Below are 18,521 nucleotides of genomic sequence, written 5' to 3'. Positions count from 1 at the left end.
TAAACATGATTGATCTTGCATAAGTGAAGAGGGATCCTTTTGTATTTGAGAAATTCTCAACCCACTTCCTTGAGAAAAAGGAACCCTTAGATCTTCCCACGTCTCCATTGTTGTTGTTGCATATATTATAGTTCCCCCAATATCTTTTGAGATTGAATTCAAGATCCAAGACAGAAACATGTTGTAGCAACTCCCATACTTCGTACAGAGAATTAGTATTTGCAAGTTGATTTGTCACTCCATTTATCTACACCAATTATGATAATTGCCCCTATGAATACTTGAGAAACGAGTACACTGCCCCACGAATCTCTATTTTGCAAATGATATGGATTCACAAAAGAATCATCGGCATGCAGTGAAACGGAGGCGGATAAAACCATAGTAGCAAATAGAGACACAATCGGACCCTTTTAAGTTATCCGCTCTGATACCATGAAGCAAATAGGATCTAAAAGAGATGTGTTCTTGAGAGAAAGAACTCGTATTTCATACATGGGCTTAATTACAAGAAGTCCTCCGTTTATATACATGTGAGAGGAGCGAGAAAAGTGTATCAAAGGAAAAACTAACTGACAGAACTTGATAACTCATATGAGTTGACTTATATGTTGACTTAACATAAAATGAAATTGAGATGAATTCAAGTAAATCTGAAACATGGAATATTTATACGATAACATTTAATATTGTAGAGCCCGTTTTACATGTCTATCTCCCAACACAGCATTTAAGCCCAACACAGCCAACTTACTCAGAGTTTCTATCATTAAATTTTGTAGATATATAACATGTACGAGGGGTATGAATTTCTTGAAACTGTTAGTGCTTGCACATTAGTCAATGGGGTACACAGTCTGACCCAAGATAATAAGGAAGGAAGGTGCCAACTTAAATATGGAAGTTGATTCTCTTTTTGTTCAAATTGAATGATTTTTCAATTTAGAGAGGGATAATACTATATAAGAGCTCGTTTGGATAGTGAGATGAGATGATTTTTGATGAGTTGAATAAAATATTGTTAGAATATTATTTTTTTAATATTATTATTATTTTGAAATTTGAATGAATTAAATTATTTATTATATTTTGTATGAGAATTTGAAAAAATTGTAATAATGAGATTAGATGGGTTGAGAGTATTTCTGTATCCAAACGAGACCTTAGTATTTTGCATACCTCGAATGAATCTTTTTATTTATTAGGATTCAAGCCAATATTTCCTTCTTAAAAAAGAAAAATCGTGCATCATAACCACAAGATCTATCCCATTGGTAAGGTTTAGAGTGTGAGAGAAATGAACATGAAATGAATCCATATAGCTAAATGCTGTTTGGAAAATTCATAAGCATTACCATAAATGCTAATAACCCACTGCTATGCGTCTACTTTATTAAAGAATCATAATCCTCAGATAAATTTATAAATAATATTGTTTATTGAAATTTGGTCCGTCCCTTGGAAGAAAATGGAAGGTGTTGCATGCTTATATTGGTTGTTTCCCAAAGGGCAAAGATAGATTCTTGAGCTGAAGGGTCGAAAAGTACTTCAGGTCCAAGGGACCAAACTAAGCTCAGATGGGCACATAATTCCTCACGCTATTAGAAAATAATAATAATAATAATAATAATAATAAACATGTCTAAAATTTCTGAAATATTAAAGCATTTTTAAAATCTCAAATTATATATACTTTAATCGTGATACCAATTATATAGTAAAGTCCCAATTATAATATTTGAAGTTCAAATTTGAGAAAAAAAAAAAAAAAACTTTAAATGTGAGGATTGCGCATAACTGAGGGAAGGAATGACCAAAATACTTGCGACAAGGAGGCAGTGGGGCAAGAAAAGTGTAGCTAGTCCAGGAGTAAGGCGAGCGGCATGATGTAGAAAGCCTAGCATACACGAGTAAGCATCGAGTGATGCAGGATGGTTTGCCTGACACCAGGCGAGCAGATGATCTATTGAGCATACCAGTATGAGCAATAGGCAAGGACAAACTATCTGAGATAACATGGAGGAGATCTCAGAGAGGACAAGCTCTCTGAGATAACATGAAGGAGATCTAGAGTGAGCCAGCGGAAAGAAAAAAAAATATTACAAACCTGTAGGTCATATCATCTGGTCTCAGAAGGTATGGTCCAGAGTTACATAGCCCTTATTAGGAGAAGGACTGTAAGGATTTGACACAAAGCAAGCGGCAGGAATATGCACGCCTTTAATAGTTTTTTTAAGGCATTATTAAATGCATATTTTACTAAAACTAATTAGTGTATTTTAGCTAATTATTTTTATCTTTTATTTGGTTAATTGATTATATACATGTTGTTTTGGACTCTAAAACTCATATTTAGGTTAAAACATTATTCATTATGGTAAAAAAAAAAAAAAAAAAAAAAAAAACCAGTCCAACAAAAAGCCCAAAATCAAATCACACATATAAAACCGAACCAAAATCATAAAAATCAAAAGTTCCGGTTACCTGGATGAATCAATCGGTTTCAATTTTCAGAATTTCAAAATCGACTTAAACCGGTTCGGCTCGACAATATATCCAAAACTAGATCAACCTGATATGGTTATACTCTTAGCAATTGGGGATTAATCTTTGGTTCAAGAGGCTATTCAATATTCTCTTAAGCTAAAGGATTGAATGAATTGTCGGTTATGGAAACATAATGCTAATGGGGAATTTACCTCTAAATCAATTTCGGATCTTTTGAGATCCCATTATTCAATTTTCCCATGGGCTAAACATATTTGGAACCCTATGCTTAATTATCCAAACTAAAACTTGGTTTGCTCTTATGTTACCAATTGCAGGTGATGGACCCTCTATGGCAGATTTCGAACTCTGGCATGACATCCTAACTTTTTATTCAACACGTTTGAATTTCAGTTTGCAGTATATTTACCTTCAAGGGAATGGATTGGCGGATAGCTTGGCTAATTGAGGAGCTGAAGAAAAAGATTTCTCTTTTAGTTCAACTTCTCAACTCAAAGCATTTGTATGGTTTATATACTTTGGATAGGTCAAGTTTACCCCATTTTCGACATTAGTTTTCCTTTTCTCCATTGTAGTTAACAGTTTTAAATGAATCGTTATGGGACTGGTTTTTTAATTTTTGCAACCGCCATAGCATTCTAAAACTATGAAAGGTATTACTCCGCAAATGTGATGATTATCAATAAAATTTAAGAATATCATCCATCTTCTAAGAAAATACGACAATAATTTTTTTTTTTAAATTTTTAATTTTTAATTTTTTATGACAGGAAATCACCCCATGGCATAGCCCTTAAAACTCAACCAAGAAACCTAAACTCCTGGAAATGACTAGCACAGCAACCCATAGTCATGACCTCCTACTTAAATTGCAGTTTGATCCCCGAGGATCATCAATTCTACCTATGAACAAAGCATTAAATCAGAGGTCAAGGCTCTTTTGTTTTCACTAAAAAGTCGGACCTACCCTGACCACGAAGCTGTTAAATGATGCAATGGCCTTGAAGTGAGTCTATTAGAAAACAATCGTTCTTGGTAAGCCTATATGTACTTTTGTTCTAAATGATAATCGGCATCGATCAATTCTGAAATGAAGAGGAGAAGAGAAAGGGCTGAAGGAGTACATTCTACCAAGACAACCATTTTTGTTGCCAAGATCACATTATCATAGTACATTGCCACTAATGAAGAAATGCCCAAAACAACTTAAAACCTGGGAGACACGACCCCACCCATAAAAACCATGTATAAGGCAATCAAGGGGAACTTACAAATTCGGAATCGAACCCAAGATAGCTCACTATAAACACTTCAATACTGCATTGGGAATATGAATGACCAAAATAGATGGGGCAGGTAATAAAGGTAGTCAAAGGTGCCAAGTCCCACATTGACTGACATGTAATGTAATGCCCCAGATTTAATATAACAGGATAAAGAATGGGATTTCACATTGTTTGGGAGGGAGGAGCTCGTGCAATTTATAATGATTCCATGGGGCTTCAATCATAAATCTTGACTAGCTTTTTTGAAGTATAGACATAAATAGGGCTTAAACTTTATAATCGATTCTAAACAAGCTTGATTTGACTAGTCTTTTTGGGCTTATAGCTTAAACACGACTAGCTCTTTCTGAGTAGTTACATATTGTATCAGAGAGATTGTATGGCTATGTGATCTTGGATAACTGCTTTACATGATGTTAACGTAGGAGTTTGTAACAACAGAGTCCGACATTGGAAAATGAATAACTCACAGCATGGGTAGATGTAACATATGGGTCCAAATTTAGGGCTTAATACTAGTATTATTTTCTTTATTATTTATTTACTTTACTTTTATTATCATCTTAAGAAATATGCTAACAGATAGATTAAATTAGTGATTCCTTCCCTATCAAAACCTTCTATACTTTATCCATTAAGTTCCCATATTAGATTTGATTCCAAGAACGGCAGGTTTGGAGAGAGATGGAAATTGTGTTTTGTTTAAGAGTTTAAAATATTGTGTTTTAATATTATTATTGTTTTGAAATTTGAAAAATATGAATTGAGATTTGAAAAAGTTGAATTGTTTATTATATTTTGTATGAGAATTTGAAAAATGTGTAATGATGAGATGAGATGAGAATAGAATTTTGTGTCTCATCCCACCCCCAAACCTACTAGATTCCCCCTAGGAATAGGTTCCTAAAGTCTAGGCAACTTCAAATTATAGCCAATCTTCCGAAAACTCACGCCACTCCCCTCCCCTCCCCATCGTCTATAAAATCCCATGAAAGCCCTCTGTTTTATACACAAAAATAAAAAGAACTCACTTTCGCATAAACCGTATATACTCTACCCAACCACCACCAACCACCCTAGGACGTCAGAGCACTACCCCGACTGCCCAAAAATTGCCGACCAGCCCAACCCCGTTGAACCTACTCTTTTCCGGTAAGTCCCCGACAGGATCTCTCTCTCTTCCCGTGATGTTCACTTCTCGATCTAACTCTCTCACTCTCTCTCTCTTGCATCGCACCATTGCCCAGAGGACCCAATCACGTCGCCGGTTGCTTCCAACAACCCCAGAGCCGCCGTCGCCTCAGCCTCCTTCTCTCGGTGAGCATCGCACAACCACTCCCTTTGTTTCTAGTCTAGTTCCTCTATTACGCGATGAGAGCCTCTCCCTCGTAATACTTACATCTTCCTTTATATCCAGTTTTTGCAAAATACCAATGCCCATTAGGATGTTTTCCCAAAATACCCTTAAAACCTCTGATAGCTTGTTTTACAAGCTTCCGTAAATATTCTTGAAGAAACTTTGTTCTTTTAAAGTGGATTGTTTTCCCCAATTGGCCTTGGGCCTTCCTATATTTTAATACACTTATTAAGTTATATTTTTTAAAGGATATGATATGGGTTTTGAATAATATTAATATGTAGTAATTTTAATTGAATATGTATTATATTATCTCTACAGTATGATTTTAAGTGGTTAGAACGCGCTACAAATTGAAAATCAGGAAGTAGCGCTAAAAGGTAAATAGTATGATCATATAAATGCATGCATACTGTGAATATTATTATTATGTATGAAAATATGATGTGCTTATGATGGTTAACTACGCTATACTAAGAGGCAAGTCAATGTTAGATTCCTTTTACGATCTTTGATGAAATATGAGACTATGCTTCAATGAATGAATTTGTTATTCGATTGATTGAATGTTACTAAAATTATATGAAAGCCATGAGATGCTCATGTAGTAATTCAAGTCAAGTATGCCATGTAATAGAATAGCCCTGTCCATGTAATACTTAGATTATGTATGCCATGTTCATGTAGTACTGAGATCATGTATGCCATGTTCATGTAGTACTTAGATCATGTATGCCATGGAATGTCATAAAACGTTCAGAGCATGTTATGTCATGTCATGTCATGTTATGTTTTGTCATGTATAAGAAAATGCCATGTTATGTTATATCATGCTATACCATGTACAAGAATATGCCATGCCATGCTATGCTATGCCATGCCATGTACAAGAATATGCCATATTATGTCATGTTATGCTATGTCATGTATAAGAATATGCCATGTTAGAAATGTTCATGAAGTCTAATAAATTCTCATGCATTAAGAAAGATAAGAAATGTTACAGTGCCATGGACTTAAGCGTGGTTAACCACAACTCCAGTTAAGTGAAACACAGACTCAAGCATGTTTCACTCCATGTTATGCCAGTTAAGTGAAACACGGACCCAAATATGTTTCACTCCATGTTATGCAAGTTAAGTGAAACATAGACCCAAGCGTGTTTCACTCCATGTTATGCCAGTTAAATGAAACACGAACTCAAGCGTGTTTCACTCCATATTATGCCAATTAAGTGAAACACGTACTCAAGCGTGTTTCACTCTATGTTATGTCAGTTATGTGACACACGGACTCAAAAGTGTTTCACTCCATGTAACTCCAGTTAAGTGAAACACGAACTCAAGCGTGTTTCACTCATATTAAGACAAGATAAACAAGATATTATGCATTCACGTTACATGTTTGCCATGATTATATATGCTTCCACTCATGTTAATGATGAATACGTATGCTATATGAATTTGTGACGATATATGTATGTAAAGTCTTTTAGAAAGTCATGTTACATGTATGATTGTAATCTATGAAATTGCATGTATGTTATGAAGAGTCTTCAGAAATTAAGTCCATGTTAGGCTAAATTATATTTTACGATGTGATGTGCTACTTACTGAGTACTCGACTCATTTTTATTTGTCTTCTTGTTTTCTTTCATGTATTAATTCTCACAGATGGTGATTATGATGACACAGAGCTGGATGACCAGGAATAGATCTAGTACAAAGACTTAGGAAAGAATAAGTGATATTTACACAAGAATTAGATTTCTTTTATGTCAGTCATAGAATTAGTTTATGTTCTTTTATTTTACGTTCAGTTTTCGAAACAATCATGTTCAATTTAGTTTTAATATTTTGATGTTTTTCAATAAATGAGGTATTTTAGGAAATGAATCTCTTTACCCTGCATTCTGTTATGATTGCTAGTGATATCTCTATCCTACATGAACGGGGTGTTACGGTAGGTTATATAGGTATTCATGTGTGCTAAGTCCCACATTTGTTCTTTGTGAAACTAGGCTTTATAGTGATTCTAGCAAAGCCTAAAATTGACTGGTTTTTTCAGGATTATATGCTTTATAAAGGTATTCCCAAGCCCCCCCTTTTGACTACTAGACTGCATCCTGCTGAGTAAGCTAAAGTCTAATAAACCCTTATACACAAAATGTTTGGGCTCTACCTCACCTGCAACCAAAGTTGGAGCCGAGCCATTCGGTAAGGCTTGTCCTAAGAAGGTGGTAGGAGATTCTACACATAGAAGCACATCAATCATGGATAATTTCTAATACTTAAATCAGTTTTATAGCCAAAAATGGAACGCAAAAAGATTTACAGATTATTTAGGATAATATGATCAATACAGTTAAACAACCAACACAGACTGATAGATTCCTCCCATACCCCATTGTCTGTGCAGTGTTTTTTCTAAAGATGCTCAAATACTCTTTTTTTTTTTTTAAATAAATAAAAGGTGGAATAAAGGCAAAGATTAAGATGCTCCGCTACTCACTATCTAAGCGTAGTGTTTTCAATGCCCTAGTGGATCATACAACCTATGCAAGTGAGTTAATGACTGCCTTGTCGTCAAAACGGAGTGTGACTTCAATTTTGAAAGGCCTATGATTGTATATCTATTCTAATAACGTGATTGTCAAGGCCCTAGATTCACAAAAATTAAAATTTAGAACAATAAAGCTTGGAGAAAAATCTAGGAATTAAATGGTGAGCGGTAGTTCATAACTAAAACATATGCAAACAACCCATACCAAATGGGAGATTTACAAAATCTTAACACTCTTAACCAAAATGAGAGCAGAACCTCCCAATAGAAATATAATATTATTAAATATATAGAAGACAATATTAATAACGCAGCTCATAATAGTAGATAATCAGGCCACCACATCTAATATCACCAAACTAAATATCGAAGTCGGTTAATTCACACTTGAAGAAGAGAGCTGATCGGTTAGAGAAACTAATGCCGCAGTCATTAGTTGATAACAACATGTCAACATCCCTAGTTCTTATCCGAACCACACCACATCTGTGTTAGGCAGACTGAAAAAATGCTGATCGAACAGCCGATCACCAAGTCAAAACCAGCACAAAATATAAAACCATCCTGTGTATAACCCCCATAATTAAAAAGTAAGCATTAAGAAACTAAAGATCAAAATGGTCAGAAAAAAGAGAGAATATGTACTATTACTCTTTATTCTTCATAATCAAGCGACGTCAGGGCATTCTTTGGCAAGGTGTCCTTGTTTCCCACAGTTGAAACAGCCGCTTCTTCCTCCGCCACCGCCACCACTGAACCTCCCGGAAACGACGTTGTTGCGGCAATCCCTAGCAAGGTGACCGAAAGCCCCACAAGAAAAACACGCGCCACCGCCACCGCCACCTCCACCGCCAGCACTGCCGCCACCCCTGCAGTCCCTTGCCAAGTGCCCGAACCCACCACAGGTATAACACGCGCCACCACCACCACCGCCGCCGCCGCCGTTACCATTGTTTCCGTTAGGACAGTCCCTAGCCATGTGCCCAACCTCACCACAATTGAAACAGCCACCGCCGCCGCCGCCGCCGCCGCCAATGTTCCCTTTGTAACAATCCCTGGCCAAGTGCCTAGGATCGCCACAATTGTAACAACCGGCACCACCGCCACTGTTACGCCTATCTCCGCCACCGCCGCTTCTCCAACCGCCACCACCTCCGCGTCCGGACCGTACGTAACTGTCCTTCTTGTTGCCCTGGAGGGGAGATCCGTCGGGACCGGTGACGTTCACGGCCTTGGTCCTCTCATTAACGCCGAGCTCGATCTGGAACTCGACGTGCTCGCCCTCAGCCAGGCTACGAAAACCCTCGGATTTGATGGCGGACTGATGGACGAACAGATCTTCTCCTCCGTCGTCGGGCGTGATGAACCCGAAACCCTTGACATCGTTGAACCACCTTACCACACCAGTGGATCTCTCTTCCGCCATTGGAACGAAACCCTAACCCTTAACTAATACGGAAAGGCCACAGACGAGTGCCTTAAATTTAATCAAAAAGCAAAAACCCTAAACGCATACGATTCTCTCCAACATTCTCTTGAACGCTTGGGCCTTCTCCTAATAATATACCTCTTTCCTTTCACGGATACATCTGGCGTGCTTTCGTCTATGATAGCTAACCGTGGAGCCTCATTATTCTTTTAAGAATTTTAATTAATATAAATTCATTTATTGTATAATATCAATCACCTAAATTATTCGAGTTCGAGTAAGCAAGTGAATGACCAAATTATAATTTACATAGTATTATTTATTTAATTTTTATTTGAGTACAAATAAAGTTCGAGCTCATCATCGAGTTACGTGATATTACAAAAAGTTTATTTATTATTTAAATAAGCTTAAACATATTCACGAATTACTTTATTTAAAAAAAATAGATTATTTTTATTATATATTATAATTTTCTCTATAAGTTTTGATAAATAGAATTTGAATTTTTTGTTAATATTTTCTTATATAGTTTATAGATATATATATATATAAGTACTATAGAGTTAAATTATAAAATAGTCTTTATTTTAGAGTCTTACACATATTAGTTCGAGTTTAAGTAAGTATTAGATGACAAAATTATAATTTATATAGTATTATTTGTTTAATTTTTATTCGAATATGAATAAAGTTCTAGCTCATCAAATTTTTTGATATTACAAACAGTAGGAATGTTACTTGCATGATGCGAAATAATACTCACATCTGACCAACGAGGGTCCACCCCACCCATGCGGAGGCAAGGCGAACGGGGAGTAGGCCCTGATGATCATCTCTAACCAACAATTTATTTATTATTTAAGCAAGTTTAATCATATTCACGAGTTACTTTATTTTGACAAAATAGATCATTTATATTGTATCTAATAATTTTATTTATAAATCTTGACAAATAAAATTTGAGTTTTTTGTTAATATTTTCTTATATAGTTTATAGTAATTTACTATAGAGTTAAATTATAAAATAGTCTTTATAACCTCTAGAGTCTTACACATATTACTTCGTGAATCTAAAAATGGGTTTTTTCATTTTTTTTTTTTTTACTCTGATTGTTTTGATCCTGTAATCACAGGTCCTTTAGATTGACTAATGAAGTTCATGCCACGTGGCTTATCTTAGAAACGACTCATTTAATAAATAAATCAAGTCAAACTCAAGTTCAGCGAAGTCGAACTACAATGGTTTATTGAATTATTTTGTTTATTTATTTCCTATATATAGAATATGTTTTAAGCTTATGTTTGGATATCAAAAATGTCTCATCTCATCTCATTTTATTATTATAATTTTTTCAAATTTTCATACAAAATATAATAAATAATTCAATTTTTTTAAATCCTAAAATAATAATAATATTAAAAAATAATATTTGAACAATATTTTATTCATTTTTCATCTTAATTCATCTCGTCTCAACTCAATATTCAAATGGCATCTTAATATTTTTACAGATTACTTGCCACAAGGATGGTTTTCTCGATATTTTTATCCTAAGGATCACTTTTAAATTTCACAAAACTCTAGATAACAATTTAGGAATTTTCCCATGTAAAGTATATGAAAAGGAGAACATACTAAGCACCAAAGAAAATCTAGTTGAATGTAAATAATTTTGCTAAGATTTAAAGATGTTATAAATTTCTATACTTATTATAGAATATATTCATAATATTTTAGCATATGCTTGGTAGGATGACTTTATTCTCTACAATATTTAGTTTATTACGTAAATCAATTAATCAATATCTAATTACTACTTAATCATTACAACTTTTTTAAATTTTCGAATAAAACACAAAAAAATACAAATTTTAAAATAAAAATTATATTAAAAAAATTATATTCTAACAATATTTTAACTTTATAATATTTTTATTTGATTTTTTCAATCTCATTTTCTAAAATCTAATAAAATATCTAAACTCAAATTATTTCACTACTATTAATAGAATTCTTATTCCATCTCAATACTCAAATATGCCCTGAGGATGATGTCAGATTAGTTATGGTAATACACTGATAACAAGGATTTATTGTAGAATCTGATTTCATCATATAGTAGTTTTGAAGTCTTTTAGCACTTCTAGAGTTTTATTGTAAGCATCTCATGTTCTAGACTGTAAAATGAACCAACACTGGGGACATACTAACAAATGCAATGAGTCAGGACACCTTTAGCTGTAATGGGTCATACAGTAAATGTTTGAGTTTATACATTGATTTGTAAGTAGTAGTATTTAAATATTTAAGGAGAAGAGAAATAATATTTATAGTCGTGAAATGTACAAATACCGTACAATTACTTTAAAAAATTGAGTAAATACGATATTCACATAAAAAGAAAAATTAATTTTTAATTGTAAACCCCACTCTTTTCTTTTTCAAAGTAATTACGTGGTGTTTACGCACTTTATAACTGTAAGTAGCATTACTCCAAGGAGAATCATTTTGCAATTACCTTAGTCATGTCCATAAAGTGATGAAGATGAAAATATGAAGTTGAGTTTTGACAATTTTATCTCAAATATTATTGTTATTTTTGTTTTAAATTTCATTTTAAGTTGGATTTGCTAACCATTTTGTCAAAACATGGAGGAATTAATGACTAATGAAGTTGAAAAATATAGTTGAAGTTCGTTTCAACTCTATTGTATGATTATGACATATGATCCCTCATAAATAAAACTTGTAGAGGCTATACCAATACAAATTCATTAACAAAGGAAGAAAAAAAAAATTACAAAAAGGCTTTACCTATCTACAGAATGTGGAGGAAAGCATTGCAATGGGAGACACTTTGTAGTCAGGGATTAGTAGACTTCAACATTCCATTGCTCTGCCTTCTTCAACTTCTTTTTGTAGTCCAACCAATCAATGCCTGAAAATATTTTCAAAAAATTAATTAATATTTCAACCACAAAAACCGAAATAATTTTTACAAATATCAAAACTAAAAAAAAAAAAAAAATTATATTTCAATATATTTCAATAACTTTTCAAATCTTTCCAGCCACTTTCACAAATCTCAATACTAAACATATTTAAAAAATCAAAAACTCTATGTGTAGTCACTTTTATGTATTCTTTACGCACTTCACTGATATGATTGGTTGTGTCATTTTTTTTAATATAAAATAATTTTTTTAGACAATCACATCAGTGAAATGTGCAAAGAGTACGCAGAAGTGACTGTATGTAGCACAAATCATCTTAAAAATTCTCAAAACTTCATTAACCAAACATTTTTTTTTGTAAGTATTCATTAACCAAACATGGAGTAGTAAAGATCTAATGAAAGTGATATGCCTGCGTGGTTCTTACCATCTCTAGCGGCCAATGACAGCATAATCTCGTCAATTCCCTTTTCCATCCCCTTGAGTCCACACATATAGACATAGGTGTTATCCTTCTTCAGTAATTCCCATAGCTCTTCTGCGTACTGAGCCATTCGTGTTTGAATGTACATCTTCTCTCCTTTCTCATTTGTTTGCTCTCTGCTCACAGCAAAGTCTAGCCTAAAGTTTTCTGGGGCCTTCTCCTTCATTTTCTCAAATTCCTGTCTCATGCAATTTGGAGAATTCTCAGTCCAAGTACTTCCCATGTAAAAAGGATCAAAGTTTTTGATGGGTGAAGGAACTCTGAATCTGTCTCACCTCCTTGTAAAGCAGTGAGCTGCTTGTGGGGACACCCAAGAAGAGCCATGCCAAACCATTGAACTGCATGAGATTTCAAAAAGCTCATTCAGTATCAGCAGGAATCATAAACAAAATCCCACAGCTACAGCTATTTTATCAAGTGTTTCAGATGTTTATGATGGTTTCAGAGCAGCTTGAGACAGAAGAAGTTTGTCATGGATACTGGACTTTTATAAGTACAATTGATTAGGTTCAGCAATAATGTTCGGCAAGAATCAGACATTTTATATGAGTTGAACTCAATAGCTGTAACCAAATTCAAATATTTTTTAATTAACAAGTGCATAATTCAAACAAATGAATAAAATAACAAAAATGATTATTTATATTAACATAGAACTTCCCAAGACTCTAATTTTTCTTCTTTCAATATATATATATATATATATATATATATATATATATATATATTCTTCCAATTTAGAATGCAATTATCCACCATTGTTCTTCAATTATGGCCATGAGACTTGACACAAGCTCGTTTGGATAGTGAGATGAGATGAGATGAGATAGTTTTAGATGAGTTGAATAAAATATTGTTAGAATATTATTTTTTAATATTATTATTGTTTTGAGATTTGAAAAAGTTGAATTGTTTATTATATTTTGTATGAGAATTTGGAAAAGTTGTAATGATAAGATGAGATGAGTTGAGAATGTTTTGGTATCCAAACAGGACCTTCAACTGGGTTACTTTCTTCATCACATGGTTCATGCCAGTGTTTCAAGTCAAAAAGTGTTCACTATCAAAAGAAATATTTCATTCCATCTACCTTGTAGTCATCATGCTTCTCAAAGAACATTTTCCACAAAAATGAGCGGAAAGGAGCAATTCCAGTTCCAGTTGCAAGCTGCAACAAATGAATCCATTAATATTACCAATACATGGAAATCAATTAACTGGAAAACCATAATCAATATAGGTAGAATGCACAAAATTTCTAAAGATGAAGAAACTGGATATACCATAACGATGGTGGCAGTGGGGTCTTTTGGCATAAGCATTTCCTTCCCAACTGGTCCTGTAATCTTTACTTCAGATCCAGGTTTTAAGTCACCTGAAATACATCTAACATTTAAATCTATTGGGGTACCTTAGCTAAGGCATCTTCCATAATGTGATGATGTTACTGCCTTCTCAGTTGCTTCAAACAGTTCCTCATCATTTTATAAATGTGTTGAAAGAATGAAGTAATTTCAGGGAACTACAGACTAATCCTTACACAAGAAATTTGAGCAGACTCCTTTAACAAGTTCTCCTTTATCATTAGTGTATACAAGCCGTTTGACACACAGAGAAACCTGAATGAAGGTAAAGAAAAATCAGACAACCGAATGTTTTTTTGTAAACCAAAAGAAAAGAAAAGGTGATTAATGTAATAAACATAATACAAACATGACAAAACCCAAAAACATTAGAAGAGAAATTGTAAAATTAGGCACTTTTGCTGTCAGATAAAAGATTAATCGATGTAAATTAAGAGCATACAGTTTTGGAGTCTCCAAAGTCGCCAAGGGCACTGCTGGCAATGGAGTATAGTCTCAACTTGTGAGGCTTTCCATTCTTGTCAATACCATCTGCAATTACCCCAATTGATTGCCCTTCTCTGTAGGGAACCTCCCCTAAGCCAAGAAAACCAACAGTTCAGCTCAGCAAGACGGATTTCTATATCAACCTCAGGTCAGATTAATCAATCAAAGTTCTGTATATTAAAGATGTTCTTCTTAGATTCCTAATGTATACTGCATATTGAAGAGTTAAAAACAAAGTCACCTTTAAATGTTGATGGAGAATAAGAAAGCAAATGATCTCATACCATCAGTGCTGAAGACCATGTGCCAAGTTTCTCCAGGAGCATCATCCCCAGTAATCTTAGTGTTAAGGAGGCATCTCCCAACGTAAGGTTCCTTAGGCTTATACTTGTTCACAACCACACCTTCCTCCATTTTCTTGGATTCCTTCTCAACCTTTTTAGCAGGAGCCTCTGTGGTGACCTGGGCTCTGACAGAAACCACTCTTCCTGCAACAGAAACATCCCTATAGTGCAGAGGAACCTGCAAGAACCAAATTACCAGGTCATAAACTCCAAGCCTGTAACAACGATCAACAGTACCAAAACTGTGTAAATTCTACTGTAATTATGCTGATACTCGCCTTCTTGAAGGAGATTCTTTCTGGTGAGATAATACTGGTTCTTGAGGGAAGAGATGCAGACTTGGAGGATGGAAATGAGACCGTAGAAGTTACTGCAGTAGCCATGGTTATGATGCAGATTGAAATAGAGCAAGAGATGAAAAATATGATGGTTTTATAAGAAGCATGAAAAAGACGGTGTAGGATCTTTTGTATTTGTTGTTGTTTTCGGGACTGGATTATAAGATTGGGTGGAGGATATTAGAGGGGGGAACGAGTGGCTGGTGGGAGGATAAGTGTACTGTGCAATGTAGGAATCTCACACCTCACCCCTTCCCACCATTTCTAAGCCTCTACTAACTTCACTCATCTTTGAGTCAAAATTTTAAAAGGATGTTGATGGCAACACATGCATAGCTGCCCGTGATAATCAATCAGATATATTTAAATTTAAAATTAGTTTACTTGATTTGTCTAAAGAATAATTCTATTTTAAGGTATTTGCACCACACATTATTTACGTGACATAATTTAATTTAAAAGATAAATTTTAAATTTTACAAATTAAATTATACAATATAGATGGTGTGTGGTATAAAGGCATTCAAACAACACTACTATATGCGGTACACTATATATTCTTATTTCATTTCGTTCTAAATTTTGACCCTCATTCCGGTTAATTAGGGTTATTTAGACTGAAATTTGCATTCCGCACCATTTTAAAAGCGATCTTGTAATTTTTTTGAGTTTGAATGACATTTTTGTCTATCTATATTCTAGATAGCATTGATGTACTGTTAAAATTTAAAAAGTATTTATATCATTTAAATTTTTTTGTAACTTTAAATATATCCAAGCATTCATTTTTTATTTTTTTAAAATCTCATTATTTTTAATAATTTTTCTGCTCTTTTATTTTTTATTTTTCCCTCAACACAAGTTTGTGATTTTTTTTCGTATTATCTTTTAACACCAATATTATGTCTAATTTTTTTTAATGTTTTCAACGTGTTTTTATTTTAAAAATTTTCAATTCTTCCAGATATATATATATATATATACACACACACACATAAATACATATATGATACACAATGACAGATACATGTATTTCTTTTATTATTTAGCTGTTTACAAATATATATATATATATATATGTATGTATATATAGCTATTACGTAAAAAATGCATAGGGTTCTAAATCCAAATCTGGCATAGCTCAAGGGGTGTCCTTTAAAATCTTCGAACAAAAATGAAAACAAAAATGCTTAAAAACCAAAAAAAAAAAACATTTAAAAACATTATATTTGAAAAATAAAAGCATCCCCATGCAAGAACGGAAGGCCTCCCTCCCTCATCGAGGCTACATCTAGGTCATTAAGGCTATATTTGGATGTTGAGACGAGTTAAGTTGAGTTGTGAATAGTAGTATTTTGCAGGTCTAATTAAAATGAGTTTAACTTTTTTAGGTTATGATGGGTTTAACATTTTAGATTGAAAAGTATGAAGTAAGTTAAGATGAATTTAACTTTTTTATGGGAAATTGAAAGATTAGTGGATCTCTTAAATGATTGGTTTTAGATGAGTTGAGTTTGGTTCAACAATCAAACACAGCCTAAGAGTTGGTTATTGTGATCCACCTTATAGAGCGGTAGTCCATATCAGGCCACCAAGAGGTGGGTGCATGTCGAGACACTTTTGGGTAGCTCGATCTAGACCATGATCTAGAGGAGACTAAGGTCCTGTTTGGTTACGCAGTTTAGTTGAGATGAGATGAGAGATTTTTAATAGTAGTGAAATTTTTGAATTAAGACAAGATAAAATATTTTGTAAAAAAAAAATATGTGTTTGGATAGTGAAATGAGATGAGATAGTTTTTAATTTTTGGGATTTGAAAAAGGTGTGGGTCCAACTGTTGATTAGAGACCCAAAAAGTGCGTTGTTTATGCATTATTCACACACTGTTCGCTGTCAGTTTTTACTATTCATGGTAGTTTTGCATTGTTCACTATCAGTATTTACTGTTTATTACTGTTTATTTAAGTAGATGTTTTTAAAATTTAGAGATGAAATATAGTGTGTTTGGATAGGGAAAACTACTGTATGGCACATCTTCTCAACTATATTGGCTAACTAAACGTGGCCCAAGTGTAGGAGAGGCACCCATGACCATCCCTTCCTGCACCAAGAAGGGTTTTTTTTCCCCAAATTTAACACTTTGGCTTTTAGGAGATAGAAATATACAACACAATGCAGATATATATAATAATGATTGGCTTTACAACGGGGCTAGGGGTTTTGGAGTAGTCTCGCCATATTGTTGATGAAACTTGAAAGTCTTTTGTTACGAGGTGGATTTGTGGCACTCATCAACTCGTCATTTGATGTGGAATGACAGGTAGAGGGTTTCGACATTTCGACTTCACCTTAGACTTGAGGAAGAGAATTTGGGATAATTACTAAAATAAAGTTTGAGGGACAAGGCAATACGAGAGGAGATCATGAAGATATTGAAGTGGTCTTTGGATGCCATTCAGTACCTAATATTTGAGATTAGAAGTGGCTGACAAAGTATAACAAAAAGTGTATCGCATATGAAGAATAATATATCTTTGAAATAACATATAGACACCCATATATATATATATATATATATAAAAAAAAAAAAGGAAGATGCAAAGTTTCTAATATTGCAGCTTATGCCCATTTAAAGAAACAAAATTATCAATTATTGAATCTTAATCGAACTTCTTAGCAATTTCTCTTACAATATAAACATATTTTCGATAAACTCATCTTTTATTTTGTTACAAATTAAATCTTGTTTTAACTTTATTCATAGCTAAAAATATTTTTTGCTGGTTGTTATATATACTGGAAGAGTCAAAGCAAGACAAATAAATCTATCAATCATCGATATAAGTTTGCAATGAACGACAAATTTTTTTAATTTTGGATTATCAAGGACATCAACTTCATAATGCGTCAACTGATACGTCAAGTTAATTTTCTTGTGCTTAAAAAAAAAAGAGTATAATATTTCTTTGCAACACAACATAAATTATCAATAATATTAAAGGAATTGTAAGCATCTCTTGGATCTAAAGCCAAGCTAACTGTTGAAAGTTCTGTCATTCACCAATCCTATTATCAAGTTCTTGCAATTGAAAGTCCATGATAACATTAAATGTATCAAAATGATAACGAAGCTTTACTATAATGTGATCCCTTCGGTGATGACCATGACCTTCAACATAACGGGCACTCAAAACTAGAATATCAATGTTAAATAACTTGAGAAATAGATAACATTCTCAACTATATTTTTCCAACCTAATTTATCTCTCAACTTTTGATAAGTGTTTTTGTAGTAGAAATCAAATTAATGACATTCAACATGTCTTGAGATTTTCATAGCAAAACTTCGAAAAAAAAAATATTAGTAACACCCGTACATGATTTTCTTCATTAGTTGTAAAAAAA

At 33.6% G+C, this 18,521-nt stretch overlaps 2 protein-coding genes across 3 annotated transcripts; both read right to left on the bottom strand.

Annotated features, from left to right (window-relative positions):
- Positions 1 to 7,972: 7,972 nt before the first annotated feature.
- On the bottom strand, positions 7,973 to 9,395 carry LOC121259649 (cold shock domain-containing protein 3). 2 transcript variants are annotated; one of them, XM_041161307.1, is made up of 3 exons: positions 8,365 to 9,395; positions 8,161 to 8,277; positions 7,973 to 8,130 (listed from the first exon to the last, which is right to left on the bottom strand). In XM_041161307.1, the coding sequence occupies exon 1, from the start codon at positions 9,137 to 9,139 to the stop codon at positions 8,381 to 8,383; it is 759 nt and encodes a 252-aa protein (XP_041017241.1). In that variant the 5' UTR covers positions 9,140 to 9,395; the 3' UTR covers positions 7,973 to 8,130; positions 8,161 to 8,277; positions 8,365 to 8,380. The 2 variants fall into 2 exon arrangements, with proteins under 2 accessions (XP_041017241.1, XP_041017240.1); XM_041161306.1 differs by having other exon boundaries at positions 8,161 to 9,394.
- Positions 9,396 to 11,820: 2,425 nt separating this feature from the next.
- On the bottom strand, positions 11,821 to 15,386 carry LOC121259648 (ferredoxin--NADP reductase, leaf-type isozyme, chloroplastic). The gene is made up of 9 exons (XM_041161304.1): positions 15,057 to 15,386; positions 14,719 to 14,956; positions 14,391 to 14,524; positions 14,125 to 14,203; positions 13,868 to 13,959; positions 13,675 to 13,752; positions 12,860 to 12,922; positions 12,528 to 12,762; positions 11,821 to 12,084 (listed from the first exon to the last, which is right to left on the bottom strand). The coding sequence occupies exons 1-9, from the start codon at positions 15,159 to 15,161 to the stop codon at positions 12,017 to 12,019; spliced, it is 1,092 nt and encodes a 363-aa protein (XP_041017238.1). The 5' UTR covers positions 15,162 to 15,386; the 3' UTR covers positions 11,821 to 12,016.
- Between the last annotated feature and the right edge of the window lie 3,135 nt (positions 15,387 to 18,521).

The sequence above is a fragment of the Juglans microcarpa x Juglans regia genome, chromosome 4D (assembly GCF_004785595.1).
Source record: "Juglans microcarpa x Juglans regia isolate MS1-56 chromosome 4D, Jm3101_v1.0, whole genome shotgun sequence".
Classification (NCBI taxonomy): Eukaryota; Viridiplantae; Streptophyta; class Magnoliopsida; order Fagales; family Juglandaceae; genus Juglans; species Juglans microcarpa x Juglans regia.
This window is presented reverse-complemented; position numbering and strand designations above follow the sequence as displayed.